The sequence below is a fragment of the Mobula hypostoma genome, chromosome 17 (genome assembly GCF_963921235.1).
Source record: "Mobula hypostoma chromosome 17, sMobHyp1.1, whole genome shotgun sequence".
Taxonomy (NCBI): Eukaryota; Metazoa; Chordata; class Chondrichthyes; order Myliobatiformes; family Myliobatidae; genus Mobula; species Mobula hypostoma.
In genome coordinates, this window is record NC_086113.1 from 67,307,256 (window position 1) to 67,325,982 (window position 18,727).

Below are 18,727 nucleotides of genomic sequence, written 5' to 3' on the forward strand. Positions count from 1 at the left end.
GAAAAAGCCAAAAGCCCATGAACGCTCCTTTTTAAATCTCTCTCCCAGACCTTTGTGTAGCTTGCTCTCTCAATTCAATTTGGCCACCTGAAAAAAAGCCTTTATCCTTGCACTTCTAAGGAATGAAATGGAATCATACATTTCTGTAACTTTATGCCAGGGATTTGAATCACACTGTTGGCTCACTCAGTGGTAAAAGTGGGAAGCAATCGCTCCAACCAGACAGGACAGAAACAAGCCCTTTATTCACTGTATCCACACCAGCAATCATGTGCCTCATGGGCAAAAATCAAAAAGGGCCACTTTTCAACATAATTGTATAAGGGCCAAGAGTGTTGTAAAAGCAAGCCTGAAGGCTTTGTGTGTCAATGCAAGGAGCATTCATAATAAGGTGGATGAATTAAAAGTGCAGATTGTTATTAATGAATATGATATAGTTGGGATCACAGAGACATGGCTCCAGGGTGATCAAGGATGGGAGCTCAACGTTCAGGGATATTCAATATTCAGGAGGGATAGACATGAAAGAAAAGGAAGTGGGGTAGCATTGCCGGTTAGAGAGAAGATTAATGCAAAAGAAAGGAAGGACATTAGCCGGGAGGATGTGGAATCGATATGGGTAGAGCTGCATAACACTAAGGGGCAGAAAATACTGTTGGGAGTTGTGTACAGGCCACCTAACAGTAGTAGTGAGGTTGAGGATGGCATTAAACAGGAAATTAGAAATGTGTGCAATAAAGGAACAGCAGTTATAATGGGTGACTTCAATCTACATATAGATTGGGTGAACCAAATTGGTAAGGGTCCTGAGGAAGAGGATTTCTTGGAATGTATATGGGATGGTTTTTTGAACCAACATGTCAAGGAACTAACTAGAGAGCAGGCCCTTCTAGATTGGGTATTGAGCAATGAGGAAGGGTTAATTTGCAATCTTATCCTGAGAGGCCCCTTGGGTAAGAGTGACCATAATATGGTGTAATTCTTCATTAAGATGGAGAGTGACATAGTTAATTCAGAAACAAAAGTTCTGAACTTAAAGAAGGGTAACTTTGAAGGTATGAGATGTGAATTAGCTAAGATACACTGGCAAATGATACTTAAAGGGTTGACGGTGGATATGCAATGGCAAGCATTTAAAGATCGCATGGATGAACTACAGCAATTGTTCATCCCCGTTTGGCAAAAGAGTAAATCAGGGAAGGTAGTGCACCCGTGGCTGACAAGGGAAATTAGGGATAGTATCAATTCCAAAGAAGAAACATACAAATTAGCCAGAAAAAGCGGCTCACCTGAGGACTGGGAGAAATTAAGAGTCCAGCAGAGGAGGACAAAGGGCTTAATTAGGAAAGGGAAAAGAGATTATGACATAAAACTGGCAGGGAACATAAAAAAATGACTGTAAAAGCTTTTATAGATATGTGAAAAGAAAAAGATTGGTTAAGACAAATGTAGGTCGCTTACAGACAGAAACAGGTGAATTGATTATGGGGAACAAGGACATGGCAGACCAATTGAATAACTACTTTGGTTCTGTCTTCACTAAGGAGGACATAAATAATCTTCCGGAAATAGTAAGGGACAGAGGGTCCTGTGAGATGGAGGAACTGACGGAAATACATGTTAGTAGGGAAGTGGTGTTAGGTAAATTGAAGGGATTAAAGGCAGATAAATCCCCAGGGCCAGATGGTCTGAATCCCAGAGTGCTTAAGGAAGTAGCCCAAGAAATAGTGGATGCATTAGTGATAATTTTTCAAAACTCTTTAGATTCTGGACTAGTTCCTGAGGATTGGAGGGTGGCTAATGTAACCCCGCTTTTTAAAAAAGGAGACAGAGAGAAGCTGGGGAATTATGGACCGGTTAACCTAACATCGGTGGTGGGGAAAATGCTAGAGTCAGTTATCAAAGATGTGATAACAGCACATTTGGAAAGCGGTGAAATCATCGGACAACATCAGCATGGATTTGTGAAAGGAAAATCATGTCCGACGAATCTCATAGAATGTTTTGAGGATGTAACTAGTAGAGTGGATAGGGGTGAACCAGTGGATGTGGTATATTTGGATTTTCAAATGGCTTTTGACAAGGTCCCATACAGGAGATTAATGTGCAAACTTAAAGCATACGGTATTTGGGGTATGGTATTGATGTGGATAGAGAATTGGTTTGCAGACAGGAAGCAAAGAGTGGGAATAAACAGGACCTTTTCAGAATGGCAAGCGGTGACTAGTGGGGCACCGCAAGGCTCAGTGCTGGGACCCCAGTTGTTTACAATATATATTTATGACTTAGATGAGGGAATTAAATGCAGCATCTCCAAGTTTGCGGATGACACGAAGCTGGGCGGCAGTGTTAGCTGTGAGGAGGATGCTAAGAGGATGCAGGATGACTTGGATAGGTTAGGTGAATGGGCAAATTCATGGCAGGTGCAATTTAATGTGGATAAATGTGAGGTTATCCATATTGGTGGCAAAAACAGGAAAACAGATTATTGTTTGAATGGTGGCCAATTAGGAAAAGGGGAGGTGCAACGAGACCTGGGTGTCATTATACACCAGTCATTGAAAGTGGGCATGCAGGTACAGCAGGTGGTGAAAAAGGCGAATGGTATGCTGTCATTCATAGCAAGAGGATTCGAGTACAGGAGCAGGGAGGTACTACTGCAGTTGTACAAGGCCTTGGTGAGACCACACAGAGTATTGTGTGCAGTTTTGGTCCCCTAATCTGAGGAAAGACATTCTTGCCATAAAGGGAGTACAAAGAAGGTTCACCAGATTGATTCCTGGGATGGCAGGACTTTCATATGATGAAAGACTGGATCGGCTAGGCTTATACTCGTTGGAATTTAGAAGATTGAGAGGGGATCTTATTGAAACGTATAAAATCCTGAAGGGATTGGACAGGCTGGATGCAGGAAGATTGTTCCTGATGTTGGGGAAGTCCAGAACGAGGGGTCACAGTTTGAGGATAAAGGGGAAGCCTTTTAGGACCGAGATTAGGTAAAACTTCTTCACACAGAGAGTGGTGAATCTGTGGAATTCTCTGCCACAGGAAACAGTTGAGGCCAGTTCATTGGCTATATTTAAGAGGGAGTTAGATATGGCCCTTGTGGCTAAAGGGATCGGGGGTTTGGAGAGAAGGCAGGTACAGGGTTCTGAGTTGGGTGATCAGCCATGATTGTACTGAATGGCGGTGCAAGCTCGAAGGATCGAATGGCCTACTCCTGCATCTATTTTCTATGTTTCTATATTTCTATACTTATTGTATTCCTGCCACTTGGCCATTAATTTCCCATCATTCCATGGTATTTCTCAAGTGCTCACTTAAACACTGTGAGAGTCTGCCTCCAGCAATGTTTCAGACAGTGTGTTCACACTCCAGGTAAAATCATGTCCCTCCTTAAATCTCAATCTGCAAGACTTTTCTCCAATTTTGATCTCCAATTGTATGGTAGATCTGTATAGTAATTAACATTAACAGTGTAAACTATTCCACACTTATTTGCAAAGAATTCTAGACATTATACTATCTATGTGTACATGCCAATACCTTCCTCCTTCCCTGCAATGTAGGTCTGACAAAAACCTGTGAGGATGGACAGAAGGTCGGACTTCAGCATGTTAAAATAAAACAAATACATGATAATGCTGAGGTGGAAATTCATTTTTATTTAAAGCAGTTCATTTTATCTTTAGAGATTTGCATTGTTACAAATGCTTTTAAAACTGTAAGCAGTCATTTAAATGACAGAAATGTTTCTTGGAACAAAATAACACAGTATGAAAATACAGGGGTGCATTGAATGAGTGACAGTGGTGGTTACAAGCCTCGCAGAGTTGCTGATGGTAATTTCAAAGTTTCACAGAGCAAGGTAGAGAGAGAGTCACAGTTGTTTATCCAGCTGTGACCCAACCACAGACGTTGTCAGTACATGAGCTCCCCGTCCTGCTTTCTGTTGGATTCAACTGCATTCTGTTCTCTCAGCATATTTAGGATCAAAGCCAGATTGTCAGCAGGTCTTGCGTTGCTGCTGCTCGTCATTTGCCTCTTCCCAAAACGGCCTATTGGTCGCACTCCTCGATCCACATACCAGTATGGGTCAATGTTGGAATCTGAGAGAGAATACATCATAGATTGAAGATGGTTATTGAAAAAAACACATAGTGATCCCCAATACAGAAACTTGGTCTCTTCCCCATGCTTTTACCAAGCCCACATGAAGTGACCTGACTGTACAAAGTCTAACTGGTAACATATCTGACATGGCTGAGGATTAAACACATAATGGCAGAAGGAGTGTGGTTATACAGAACATGAAACCTGCACTCATAACCTGGAGATATCTTGAAATCTCTGTGACATCTAGGAAATATATTTGGTTAATTAACTCTTCTGGCAAGGCATAATTCACTGAAAAACAACCACTTGTTTTGTGAGGAGAGTTATACAGTACGGAAAAAAGGCTCTTCAGTCCACCACAATCATGGCAACAATCTATACTAATTCTATTTTCCAGCACTTGATCCATAATCTTCTATAGCTTAGCATTTTAGATACTTAATGTTGTGAGACTAAGGCAGGATGTTCCAGATTCTAACTTCCCTCTGGGTGAAAGAGTTCTCCCTCAAATCCCCATAATTATCTTATCTCTTACCCTAAACATGTATGCTCTGTTCCAAAAGTGTAGCTCAGTTTAAAGAAATGTATTTCTTCTTCCCACAATGAATGCTTTTGCTCTGTGTGTGACCTTGCATTGCAAAGCTCATAATAAATCCAAAGTAGATACATGCTAGTGAAAGAAAAACAATCTACACTAATCTAAATGCTGTTATTAGGAGAGTGCATACTCAGTGGCCACATTGTTAGATGCTTCCTGGACCTGATAAAATGATCACTGAGTGTATGTTTGTGGCCCTTTGCTGCTGTAGCCCGTCCACTTCAAGGTTCAATATGCTGTACATTCAGAGATGCTCTTCTGCACACCACTGTTGTAATGCAACGTTATTTGACTTACTGTCGCATTCCTGTAACCTTGAAACATTCTGGCCATTCTCCTCTGAACTCTCTCACTGGATTTTTTTTTTTGTTTTTCACATCATTCTTTGTAAAATCTAGAAACTGTTGCACATGAAATTCCCAGGAGATCAGCAGTTTCTGAGATACTCAAACCACCCCGTCTGGAGCCAACGTTCATTCAACAGTCAAAGTCACTTAGGTCACATTCTGATATTCAGACAGAAAAACAACTGTTCCTCTTGACCATGTCTGCATGCTGTTACATTGAGATGCAGCCACATGATTGGCTGTTTAGATATTTGCATTTATGAGCAGGAGTATAGGTGTGCCTAACAAAGTGGCCACTGAGTGTATATTAAGGAAAGTTGCCATGAATTATGGGAATTTCATGTATAGCTGATTGTTTGAATCTGAAATACTCAAAAGACCTTTTTCCCTTTGTTGAATGACACCACAGAAAGTGTGTTATGCATTTTCTCAGGTAATCCTCAGGAAAAATCCTGCAAACATTGCCCTAGGAGATAAGCAACATTAGGAGACAACAAACAAAGCAAAATTATGTAGTTTCTGGAAATCTAAAGTAGAAACTTCTGTAGATATTTAGAAGGTCAAGCATTAGTTGGGTTTACTTCCTGTGTGTAAAATATAGAGTCAAAGAGCAATCGAACACAGAACCTCACCAGTCCACAATGACCACATTGTCTACCCAGCTGGTGCCAATTTGCTGCCATATCTCTCCAATGCAGAGCAAAGCTGAGTCAAGACTTGCATCCATGTTGGTAAAAATATTGAACAGCTTTGGAGAGAGATATGCAAAGGATTCAAAGCTGTTTGAATGTACTGTATTAATTTGAGAAACAGGTTAAGACTGACACTAGTTGAAGTCCCTAGTCCTGAGGATAAAAAAAGCATATTATCAATCAATTATTCACTCAATGACTTCCTGGTAGACATACCTGACTGAGCAGTGTTATAAGGTATTCGATGAAACCCCAGGTGGATGTTTCAAACATCACTGACATGATTTAGGAACAGAAAATGATGCAAACTGAATATCAACAGGCCTTTGGAAGAGTGGGGATGTCCAAAGTATCAGAAAGTGATCGAAAAGAAAATTCTTATAGACATTACACCTGTGAGGGTGCTAGGGCAAGAAACACCCCCCCCCCACCATCCCAGCATTACTGCATTACACATTCAGTATGACTGAGAGATCGTCAAGCACACTTGAAAACTGAGTTACGTACTTCTATTATCGATGTGATGGGTTAGCCCTCTGCTCTGGGCAGTGGAGGCACACATGGACACAACCAGTAACAAAATGCAGATAGTTATCAGCTGAACTTTCTTCTGCACACCTTGCTGCTGATTCAGGAAAGACGAAGGACCACAAAAGGCTCCACTCTGCATTATTGGAATCTGTGGGCAGGCTGTGCAAAAAAAAGTACATTTCAGACATTACTCTTTGTTAACTTAGCCAGTCATTTAAAACTTCAGGGTGTTTAAGTTTCTTGTTGGAAAGTTGAGCCCAGTCCCTGGAATGATGGATTATTAGAATACGTAGATAAATATTTGAAAGATCAGTTGATTGAGGGTGATGGGAATTTGTCTAGAGATAAAACATGGAATAGGCCCCTCTGCCCCTTCAAGCCATGCCTCCCAGCAAATCCCAACAAACATTGATTAACCCCAACCTTACCACAGGTTAACTTACAATATCCAATTAACATACTATCCGGTATGTTTTTGGATTGTGTGAGGTAACCGGAACACCTAGGAAAAGCCCACAAATTCCAAGGAGAGGATGAATAGAATCCTTACAGGGGACACCAGGTTTGAATCCTGAACCCCAGTGGCCTGAGCTGTAATAGCATCACACTAACCAATATGCTGTCACGGTACCCCAAGTCATGAGGCCCCAGTGACACCTGGTACAGAACAGTGTATCAGCCATGTTCATATTGAACATGGGACAAGCTTGAAGATCCTGAAGGCCTACTCCTCCTCCTATTTTGTGAGGTAGACGTTGAAAAAATATTTTCAGAAAATAGCCATTGGCTTTACACTGAAGTATTTGCTAAGCACTGTCTTTATAATAGATTTGTGTTACTATGAGGTAAATTGACAGCACATTTTGCAATCTATGGTTTTCTTTTCTGAAAAAGTAGAATTCAAATTGTGTTGTCATCAATGTGCCCAACAGAAATAAGAGAAAGCCATTCAATCCACTGAGCCAGTTCTGTCATTCACTAAGACCCCATTTGCATCTAACTGCTTTTTCCACAAATTCCTAGATACTTGTGGTTAATAAAAAATCTATTAACTTCAGAGGTAAATTATCAATTAATATGCATTAATTGCTCTTTGAAGAAAGTTCTGAACATCTGGCACTCTGCAGGTATGTTTTTTTAACTTCACTGAAAGGCATGTACCAGTGTTTACATAATACTAGATCTCTGGGCTCCCTATCCAGCACACATAGTCCTTCCTCCATTGCCTTAGCACCCCTCAAACTCTGGAATTCCAGATAGCACAATATTCCATCCCATAGCTAAATCCTCAAAGACTGTGTATCATTCTGGTGGTGAGATCCAATTAATTCAATTAGCATGACAAATCATAAGTTGCTGGCAAATAACCAGATAATGGTCAAGTCGTTCTTTGTAGAAAAATATAACCCCTAAAATATGAAGGTGTCTTTTGAAAATGGCTGCTTATTTTCAGGCTACTAGGAAGTTGAGGTGTTGGACAGATTATGCAGTGAAATATGAAGTAAACTCAACACAAATTTTTGGCAGCTACTTACTGACATACACCATTCCTTTAAAACATTGCTTCAAACAGCTGAACGATGAAGAAGTAATCCAACGTAATTATCACACTCCAGAATCGCTGTACATTATTGATCGGCATTAAACAAAGATTTACATATCTCCATAGAGTGTGTAATTGGACATGTTTAATTCGATATATATGCATATGCAAAGCCGCTTACGCCTATACAGAATTTGTCACCTGAGTAATATTTTGTCAGAACTTTAGTCCATTAATGTAGTAGCCTATTGAAGCAATTCTTGTAGCGTCAAGCAACACACAAAGCTGCATTGCAGTCTACTTAATTTTCTATTGAAAGACTTCCTCCATTGCCTACTACTTCCCGTAAAACCTCCTGCATAACTTTCCTTTTACCCCTTCCCATCCCACTCTCCAGGGACCGAAATATTCCTTCCGGGTCAGCAGCGATTCACTTGCACTTCAACCAGTCTATAGCATTCAAAGCCCACAATGTGGTCTCTTCTACAAAGAGAAGCTAAATGCACCATTAAGTGATCACTTTGCAGAACTAACAAGTGTTACTGAATTTTCAGTTGCCTTTCACTTCAATTCTCCATCTCGCTTTCACTTGGTCTTCTTCAGGAACAAGAGACAAGAACATTGCCATTGCAGCATAAAATGACCATCAGCAAACAGATGCCGCTTATGGACCAGCGAACCCAGCAATAAGTTCAACAGTTGTTCTTCTGGTAATTACAGAAAAATCAAATCAGCGCACCCTCCCAACATCCTAACAATGTACATTCTCGACAGATATCCAATAGCTTGTGTTATTCAGCAGTAATTATAGAGCTCTTTGGACCAAAAGCGACATACCCGGACTTTCATATGAAGAAAGACTGGATGAACTGGGCTTGTACTCGTTGGAATTTAGAAGATTGAGGGGGGGATCTGATTGAAACGTATAAAATCCCAAAGGGATTGGACAGGCTAGATGCAGGAAGATTGTTCCCGATGTTGGGGAAGTCCAGAACGAGGGGCCACAGTTTGAGGATAAAGGGGAAGCCTTTTAGGACCGAGATTAGGAAAAACTTCTTCACACAGAGAGTGGTGAATCTGTGGAATTCTCTGCCACAGGAAACAGTTGAGGCCAGTTCATTGGCTATATTTAAGAGGGAGTTAGATATGGCCCTTGTGGCTACGGGGATCAGGGGGTATGGAGGGAAGGCTGGGGCAGGGTTCTGAGTTGGAGGATCAGCCATGATCATAATAAATGGCGGTGCAGGCTCGAAGGGCCGAATGGCCTACTGCTGCACCTATTTTCTATGTTTCTATGTTTCTATGATATCTTAAACCGTGCACGTTTGCTCTGTAATCATACTTCTGATTCTAAAGATAAAGTGTGATAGTTTAGAATGGATCGTTTCGCCAATCCACTGCTGAGCTGTTTCATGTTTCCGAAATATTTGTCAAAAATCTGTGAGGGGGATGAAGCAAGTTGCTGCACAATCAGCAAGCTGGATGTCACAAATGGAGAAAAAAATGTTAACTTTTCAGGTCAGAACTGAAAAAGAGAAATCAGGGTTAATCTTAAATTCCTCTCGATTTAAACCAGCGGTTTTCTCTCCTTTGCCACTTCCTGAGTTCTGGACCTGAGACATTAATCGCTTCGTTTTCGAGTCGGAATTCCGAATCAGGTCGGTGATGTTGCAACAGAGTTTCGACCGAAATGACGACAATTTATTTGCTCCCTCCGATGCTGTTAATCCTACTGAGATTCTCTAGCTGATTATTTGTTGCTCCAGCGGAAATTAAGTCTATCAGTGAAGGATATCTCCGGATCATAAAGCTCCTATCTGTCTATGTGTCTTCTTTTGGAGTTGGGCGTCAGTGCGCGGAGCGTTCCGCAAAACTCCAGCTGGGACTGCTGAGCGAGAATCAGCCGTCTAGAGCTAGGAGTCCACCACCCGGACTGGCTTTCCAATCCGCAGCCGTCGGGAATGTTAGAGAATGGAAACTGATTTGTTAGCTCTCGCCGTTTTCCCAATGATATCTATACTTTATAATACTCAAGAATATCCACGCCAGGAAAGTGCGCTTAACTTTGTTACGTTTTCTATTTAGTTTCAAACAATAAAGTTCTGTAACATTTACCGTAAATGTACAAATGTACAAATGTACAGCGCAGAGAGAACCCTATTCTCCAATGCAGCGTGATCACAATACATATCCTCAGTTATTGCTACCAATTGGTTATCAGATTTGTTACCATCAGAACTGTTACCATCGACCAGACACTCCCGTCTCCCCCGCAGTATAATCCTTGTATTTACTGCTTATATTCCAATAAAGTGGACCTAGTGTTTGTTTTTCGTCTCAAAGTGTTTCAAAATAATTTTGAACTAATCCAAAAATATCAACAGGTCGTTAAGAAGGTGGCAAATCCTTGTCCTGTGAGGTAACTCCAGTCAGTACGCCTCTTCTTTACCAACTCCACAGTGAAGAACTATTATGAAACAAGCCGACCTTCTCCATCGTGTTACAGGAATTCTAAAGTATCAGGTCTCCACAGGTAACATTAGCAAGAACTAACTTCATTAACATGCAATTCCTAGCTGAAGAATAATCTCGTCTGCCTCCAATGTTTTAGGACAAGCTGACAGAAAACGGACAGCGCAAGTTAAACGAACAACGGACAAGTGAAGCCCAGACTCTGAGACATAACCCACACAAACACTTCCTACAGAGTTAGTGTAAAGGCTTGAACGGCGAATACCGCCGTTGGTGGAGAGATCGACTTGTATTCAGGTCCTAACATGAGATCTCAGCTGTGTAAGGGACAGGCGCAAAGACGCAAGTAAAATTCGGTTCGAACAACTTCAGTCTTACTCTCATTACAATTAATCGCTTTGATTCAGTAGGTTAAAATCCATAACTCTTTGGAATGCGAAAATGCTCCAATTATTTCCTCCAGCCTGCAGATAAAACAGAAATGGTTGGCAAAGGGGCGATTAGAAAAAGTGGATTAGAACGCAACCTTACCGGATCCAACTCAGCTCCCCCGTTCCCAAGAGAGACGCGTTATGCCTCTCGAACTCACCTTTTTCCAGACAGGTTAGGTGGGGATGTCGGAGCTGGAGGTCCAAGTTGATCTGTACAGGGGCATTTTATAGGCGAAGCCGCCTGCTCGGGGGTGGGCCTCATACGTCAGCTCAATGGTTGAAGTTTCCACTGCGCCCAATTACGAGAGACTTAATGAGGCTGGAACTTCGTGTTTGTGACACGTAACACGGCACTTTATCAGAGCCGGGGTGACAGGTGAACAAGAAGAGGAATAGCATTTAGAAAAAAAACAGATTCAGAGAGAGACAAAAGAAAAAGACATTAGTTACTAGGCTATAAATAGCTGAAAGGGATCATAGAAACACAGAAAACGTGGCAACATAGAAAACCTACAGCACAATACAGTCCCTTTGGCCCACAAAGTGGTGCCGAACATGTCCTTACCTTAGAAATTACTAGGGTTACCCAATAGCCCTCTATTTTGCTAAGCTCCATGTACCTATCCAAAAGTTTCTTAAAAGACCCCATCATATCCGACTCCACCACCGTTGCCGGCAGCCCACGCGCCACAATTATTTCAGGCAATGGATTCTGATCTTCAAACTTCTCATTGATCTGAGCAACGTTTTTATTTATATTTTCTTCTACTTAGGATCAATCGGATCTCTCTGTGTGTGGTCACCCTATTTTGATCCTCTTTTGACACTCTGATTTTTAGAGTTAGGGATTTTAATCTATTAGGAATCAAATGACCTGTTGCCCCAATTCCATGGGAAATGCATTCCTTGATCTTGCTTTGTTTGTTTGTGATCACCCTGAAACATTACTTCTTTCTACATTTGCTGGTTCAACTGATGAATGTTACCAGAAATTTGTTGTTTTAATTGAGATGCTCAGCATCAGCGTTAGGTATGAGAATGTTGCCAGGACCTCAGAGCCTAAGAGGAACATAGAACACAGAACAATACAGCACCATAGAGGTTCTTTGGCTCATGTTGCTGTGCCTACTCCAAGATCAGTCCAACCCTGCTCTCTTGCATAGCCCTCTCATTTTCTATCATCCTTGTGCCTACCTAAGGGTTTCTGAAATGTTCTTCATCTTTCTGCCTCTCCCACCATCACTGACCACACATTCCACTCACTCTCCACTCCCTGTGCAAAAAAAAACTACTTCTGACATACTTTCCTCCAATCATTTTAAAATGATACCCCTTAATATTAGTCATTTCTGACCTGGCAAAAGGGCTCTGGGTGTCCTCACTATCAATACCTCTTATCACCTTATACAACCCGAGCTCACGCAACTTTTCCTCATTAGTCATGTTCTTTAATCTGTGATAAGACTGCTGAACGGACCCTGACCTGGATCTGGGCTCCGACCTCCAAATATCCAGACCTGCCTCTCAGCTTTTTTGAACTACCTTACTTTCCATTTTTCTATTTTCTATTTATGAGTTATAATTTAAATTTTTAATATTCACTAATTTTTTTTACTATTTTAAATATTTAATATTTGTAATCCAGGGAGCAGGAAGCGCAGAATCAAATATCGCTGTGATGATTGTACGTTCTAGTATGAATTGTTTGGCGACAATAAAGTATAAAGCTCTGAAACCCTGTGCTAACCAACTGACAGGATTGTTCAAGGACACCTGCAATTCCTTACTACGGCAGTCAGAGTTTCCCACCTGCTTCGAGAGGGCGTCAGTCATACCAGTGCCCAGGAAGAGCTGGGTGAGCTGCCTTGATGGCTGTTGCTCAGAAGTATTCACAACTACTGTGATGAAGTGCATTGAGAGGTTGGTCATCGCAATAATTAACTCCTGCCCAAGCAAGGACCTGGGCCCACTGCAGTTTGCCTATGGTCACAGCAGGTCCAACATCTCACAGGCTCCCCACTCTGCTTTAGAGCCCTTTGACTATGACTATGACTTTTCTCAGTTCAACTCCATCTGACGCTTCACAGCCCAACTCTACATCTTATCAATGTCCCATTGTAAATGAAGCATTTGGGTAGGCTAGAATTTAATTCGTTGGAGTGTAAGAAGATTGTTGTCATACTGTATGCCCAAGTACATGTATGCATCGATGTAATGAAAAACTTACTTATAGCAGCATCATACAGCATTAGAGACACAACAGTCACAAGAAAAGCATACATTGCACATAAATATCACCTTATTGAGCTGAAATTACAGAGCTGCATAAAATCATGAAAGGCATAGAAAGGGGAATGCACATAGCCTTTTTCTCGGGAATGGGAATCAAAACCTGGAGAACACAGAGAACAGGCTTATGAAATACTTGCCTTTATTAATCACATAATAACAAAGGTTATTGGTGAAGAAATTATGTAGCAGATTTGTAAAGTTCTGATTAGACCACATTTGGACTATTGCATTCCGTTTTGGTTGCCCTATCATAGGAAGGATGTAGAGGCTTTGGAAAAGGCGCAGGAGAGCTTTACCGGTATTCTGCCTGAATAAGATGGTATGTGCTATTGGAAGAAATTGCTCATACTAACAGTAGCCGAGGCTTACTGGACACCACAGAGAAGTTTATAAGATAATGAGAGACATTGTTAGATGTACAACATTTTTTTCCCAGCATTGAAATATATAATATCTGGAGGTCATGCACTCAGAATGAGAGGAGGTACATTCAAAGAAGACGTGTTGTCACAATGGGGGCATTGATGGCAGACCCAGATGCAAGACACAGACACTGAAGTATAAGGAACAGGACTTGACTAGAGTAGGGACTTGACAGGTTACAGACAAGGAGCAGGGACAAGAACGCAGACTTGGACTCGAACCCCGAGCCAGAGACTGGGCAAGGTCCCACAACCTGGGTCTTGCCTCGGGCTCGGGCCCCAGAACCAGGCATGGATATGACATGACTGCAGGCTTGGGGTCTTGAGGCTTGAGCTTGGAGACACTCTGAGGTCTTGGATCTTGAAGCTGCAGGCTGATAAGTCGGAAGCTGGAGCTCGGAGACAGACTAGGAACTGCACATCAACATAGAGCCGTGGCTTATCCTTTGAAAAGCTGGGACTGATCTTTAACACGACACCAACATGAGATAGGACAGTACCTAGACATAGAGCCGGGACTCATCCATAGACAAGCCGGTACTCAACTTTATCCCCACACCAAGGTGGGACAGGTCCACCTGTTGGGTAACAGCAGAACGGCCGGACTTACCCAACAGAGGCGAGGACAAGACAAGACAGCTCCCCCGCAGGGCAACGGCAAAACGGCCTGGCTTACGTCACGGAGGCGAGGACAAGAAGGACAAACACCGAAGAACAACAGACAGTTCCATCTCTGCTCCAGGGTAGAAACATAGAAACATAGAAAATAGGTGCTCTGAGTCTCAGTATGGCCAGCACCCTCAGCTGGCTACGGAAACAGTCGGATCTCTACCTAGCTCGGAGTGGCTGGCAGCCACTCAGCTGGCCCGGGAAACAGCCGAATCCATACCACAAAGACAGCTCCGACTACCGACGGTAAGGCTCCATGAAGCGATGGTTCTCCATCATGGTCTAAAGATGGCAAGAGGCCGCTCTAGCCTTCCACTGGCAGGCTGCTCCCAGGGGATCTTGACAAGGCAAACCAGCAGCCCACACTCAACCCCAAGGCTATTTATATTCCAAGCCCCAAGATGGGAATCAGTTGCCAATGATTAACTCAATCAAAACAAGGGACAGCTGGAATTCCCGGAGTCCTGAGTCTACAGACCGGAACGTGAACTGTAATGCGGATTTCACGGACCGGACCATGACACGTGTGGGGTGCGTGGAGTGCACTGCCAGGGGTGCTAATAGAGTCAAATCTGTGGAAGTCCTTCTGTAGCCTCTCTATTTCCTCTAAGTTACCTGGCCCTCCACCTATCTCCACATCATCTACCAACTTTGCAAGAAGACCATTAATTCTATCCTCCAAATTATTGGCATATAACATAAAAAGAATCAGTCCTAACATAGACCCTTGTGGAACACCACTAGTCACTGGCAGCTAACCTGGAAACACTCCCTTTATTCCCACTCTTTGCCTTCTGCCAATCATCCACTGCTTTACACATGCCAGAATCTTTCCTGTAATACCATGGGTTCTTAGCTTGTTAAGCAGCCTCGTGTGTGGCACCTTGTCAAAGTCCTTCTGATAAATCCAAGTACACAACATCAACTGATTCTCCTTTTTCTATCCTGCTTGTTATTTCTTCAAAGAATTCCAACAGACAAGATTTCCCTTGAGGAAACTATGCTGACTATGGCCAATTTTATTACTTGCCTCCAAATACCCTGAGACCTCATCCTTAATAATCGATTCCAACATCTTCCCATCCACTGAGGTCAGACTAACGGGTCTATAGTTTCCTTCCTTCTGCCTCGCTCCATCTTTGAAGAGTGGAGTGACATTTGCAATTTTCCAGTCTTCCAGAATTATTCCAGAATGATTCTTGAAAGATCATTACTAATGCCTCCACAATCTCTTAAGCCCCCTCTTTCAGAGCCCTAAGGTGTACATTATCTGGTCCGGGGGACTTAACTACCTGCAGACCTTTCAGTTTCCTGAGAACCTTCTCAATATTAATGGTAACTTCACACCCTTCATGATCTCTGACATCTGGAACATCCTACTAGTCTATTTCCTTGTCCCCTATCACTATCTCTCCAGCATCGTTTTCCAGCGATCTGATATCCAATCTCGCTTCTCTTTTACACTTTGTGTATCTGAAGAAATGTTTGGTATCCTCTTGAATATTATTGGCTAGCTTACATTTGCATTCCTTCGTTAACTTCTTAATGATGTTATTTGTTGCCTTCTGTAACTTTTTAAAAGCTTCCCAATCATCGAACTTTCCATTATTTTTTGCTCTATTATATGACCTCCCTTTGGCTTTTATTTTTAGTGGGTGTAGGTTTAAAATGCGAGGAGGAAGATTTAAAAGGGACCTGAGAGGCAACTTTTCACACAGGGTATGTAGATGGAATAAGTTTTCGGAGGCATCTAAAAGGCGTTTGGACAGGTCCACAGCTAGGAAAGTTCTAGAGGGATATGGGGCAAATGAAGGTAATTGGGAGGAGCTCAAGAAGGTACCTGGGCCAGTGTGGATGAGTTGTCCCAAAGGTCCTGTTTCTGTGCGGTACATCCCGATGAGTCTGTGAAAGATGGTGATCAATCCTGTAAACATGATTATAAAAGGCTTAAGGTTTCTCCTATTAAATCTTAATGAGTGAACAAATTGTTTTTCTGTTCTCTGCTACAGAAGTCGGTACTGTACTGAGAAGTGGACAGCATGCTGACCCACTCACTGTCTATGGTTGTCCATAGAGTGCCTTGATTCATGGAAAGCTTTGCCCAGATCATGGATTTACCACCACTCAGTTCCCTAGAAACAGACTGTAACTGGAGACCTTCCTGGGATCATTCTGTAACACCTCTGGATTGTACCTGTGAGGGAATTTAGAGGGTTAATGATAGTTTGTCACTGCTAAATGTTCTAGTAGAAGGAAACAGAAAATATCAATAAGGTAAAAGTGATTGTGGAAAACCGAGTAGGTATTATTAAAACATCAGCAAGACGCTGAGCTGATTGCCAGCCACCCTCACAACACGCTGGAGGAACTCAGCAGGTCGGGCAGCATCCGTGGACACAACACGCTGGAGGAACTCTCCCCCAGCTGCAGGGCTTGTGTTGAGAAGCTACTTTATTCAGTCTCACTAATGCTTGGATTGCTGCGTCTGTTTACCTATCGAGAAACCTTGACTTGAAGTCTGGAGCTGTCTTAGGAGATAGCAGTATAATTCAGAATCGCCGCTCTCTGAGAGATGATTCCGACGCGGCCGCTGAAATAAAAGCAAGTGAATAGCTGAATGGAATTGACTTTATTTCTTACAGCCTCCACATACATGAGGAGTAAAGATCTTTACGTTATGTCTCTATCACTGGATCCGAGTGTTGGTTTGAATTGGCTGACAATATCAATAGTTGAGTCTGAATGTTATTTGATTTGCCCTGACAATATTGGCAATGCGGATGGGATCCCTTTAAACGGGATATAGCGAAACCCTGACCGAGAAATTGGGCCATCGGAAGTGAAAGAGGCCGCCCGTGAGATTGCCCTGAAAGTCGGGATTCAAGACTCACAGGGACTGTCTCAGACAAGGTTGTGTCCCTTATCTGTCTGTGACCAGTGTTCCTGCGTTCCGGTAAGAACAAGACGGGAACTGGGAGAAGGGAGATGACACCTTGAAATTTAAAATGGCATTAAAATAAATCCGATCCTTTTTGGGACCCAGATGCTTGCTGTCATAATCAGCTGATTGTACTAGGTGATAACTGGGGCGCGGGAATATATTAACATCTGTTAAGTAAGATTTAAGACTGAAAAAAAAAATGGGTACCGTCCTGGTAAGTAAGTCTCCAGGTAAACCGATGACAACGGCGCCTCACGAGCGACGTCCCAGAGACCCTTGAACGAAAATCCCGGTAAACGACACCACGATGAAGAAAAATCGAAAAGTGCAAGAAGACAAAGAAATTGCTGGGCGACCGGCTGGTTCATCCGGATTGTCCGCCGAAAAGGTTTGATTGGAAACAGTGGACAGCAGGTACTCGGTTACATTTTCTAGTGATTTGTGCGGTTGGAGACAAGGGGATTGGCCTAATGCAGGCTGTTTCGACAAGGCAAAAATAAAATACCGGAAGGAGACGACTGATTTAGGTAGCTGGGATCTCACTTGGGACCTCGATTATATATTAATAAATGGGAAGAAGTGGCCAAGCGAAATCAGCCGAAGAACCTACTTCTAACAAATTCCGGCGGCCGCGCTTCGGGACCAGCTAATGGTCTGCACCCAGAGCTGCTCCTTCGCCTTCCCCGTATGATCCATCTCAAAACCTCTCAGAGGTCGTTGAAGTAGCTGCAGCCGTCCAACCATTCTGCGTCGGCTACTATTTCCGCGCTCCGGGCGGGAGGGGCGCGGAACGGTTCCCCGAATTAACACCTATTAGCCGGCGACAGACAGCAAAGTCAAAGGGAATAAGGTAGCTCTGCCGGGGAAGATATCAGTCAGTTTCCCCGAATAACATTGAGAGAAATCCCAATTCTAGCCCCTGGACCCCGGCGGGAGTACAGAATCTGGTTAGTGATACCCCGACCTGCTAAGAAAACCAGTGACGTTCCACAATTGGCTCACACAGACTTGCCAGATTTTCCAGATTTACTGCTCCTCGGGGTTATGTACAGATTTCACTGCTCCTCGGGGTCATATACGGAACTCCTTGGGCAGGGACAGAGAGTAGCTTCATCCTTCCCAGACAGATCCCCGAAGGTGACTGGGAACCACGGGGGGTGGGGGCGGTGGGCATGTAAAACAAGCCAAGGCGCGGTGTGTCGCTGAGGTAAGGGAACCCGTTTTAATGCCAGCCCGACTACACGGGTTGTGACGAGGTGACCCGATATCTACAGAAGAAAGGGGAATCCCTCGCGGACTTTAAAGCTTGTTTTAAGGATACTTAGGAGTCCAAAGCCGGTATATCCCCAGACGATCAGAATGGCCTCGCAGTGTAGATTTTTCTAAACTGCCTCAGACCCGAGACTGCCCACTCCTTTAAGTTAACTCATCTCAATTGGCAGACCAAGACCTGGCCCCAGGTGACCGAAATTCTGATTAATATGGAGCGCAATCGACTCGCTAAGGGAATCTGGAAAAGGGACAATTTGCGCGGAGAACCGGTAGTCAGGAGACAGAGTTTGGGTCCCGAGCAAGAACCGAAAAAGAGGTTGCAGAATCAGTGCAGATGGTGATGAAGAAGAGGGCACTGGGCTAATGATTGCAGAAAGTGTAGAAAGAGGGGACATGGGCCA

General features: G+C 43.0%; 1 protein-coding gene across 1 annotated transcript; it reads right to left on the reverse strand.

Annotated features, from left to right (window-relative positions):
* Positions 1-3,651: 3,651 nt before the first annotated feature.
* Positions 3,652-6,443, reverse strand: LOC134357765 (prolactin-releasing peptide-like). The gene is made up of 2 exons (XM_063069394.1): positions 6,261-6,443; positions 3,652-4,109 (listed from the first exon to the last, which is right to left on the reverse strand). The coding sequence occupies exons 1-2, from the start codon at positions 6,421-6,423 to the stop codon at positions 3,922-3,924; spliced, it is 351 nt and encodes a 116-aa protein (XP_062925464.1). The 5' UTR covers positions 6,424-6,443; the 3' UTR covers positions 3,652-3,921.
* Positions 6,444-18,727: the final 12,284 nt, after the last annotated feature.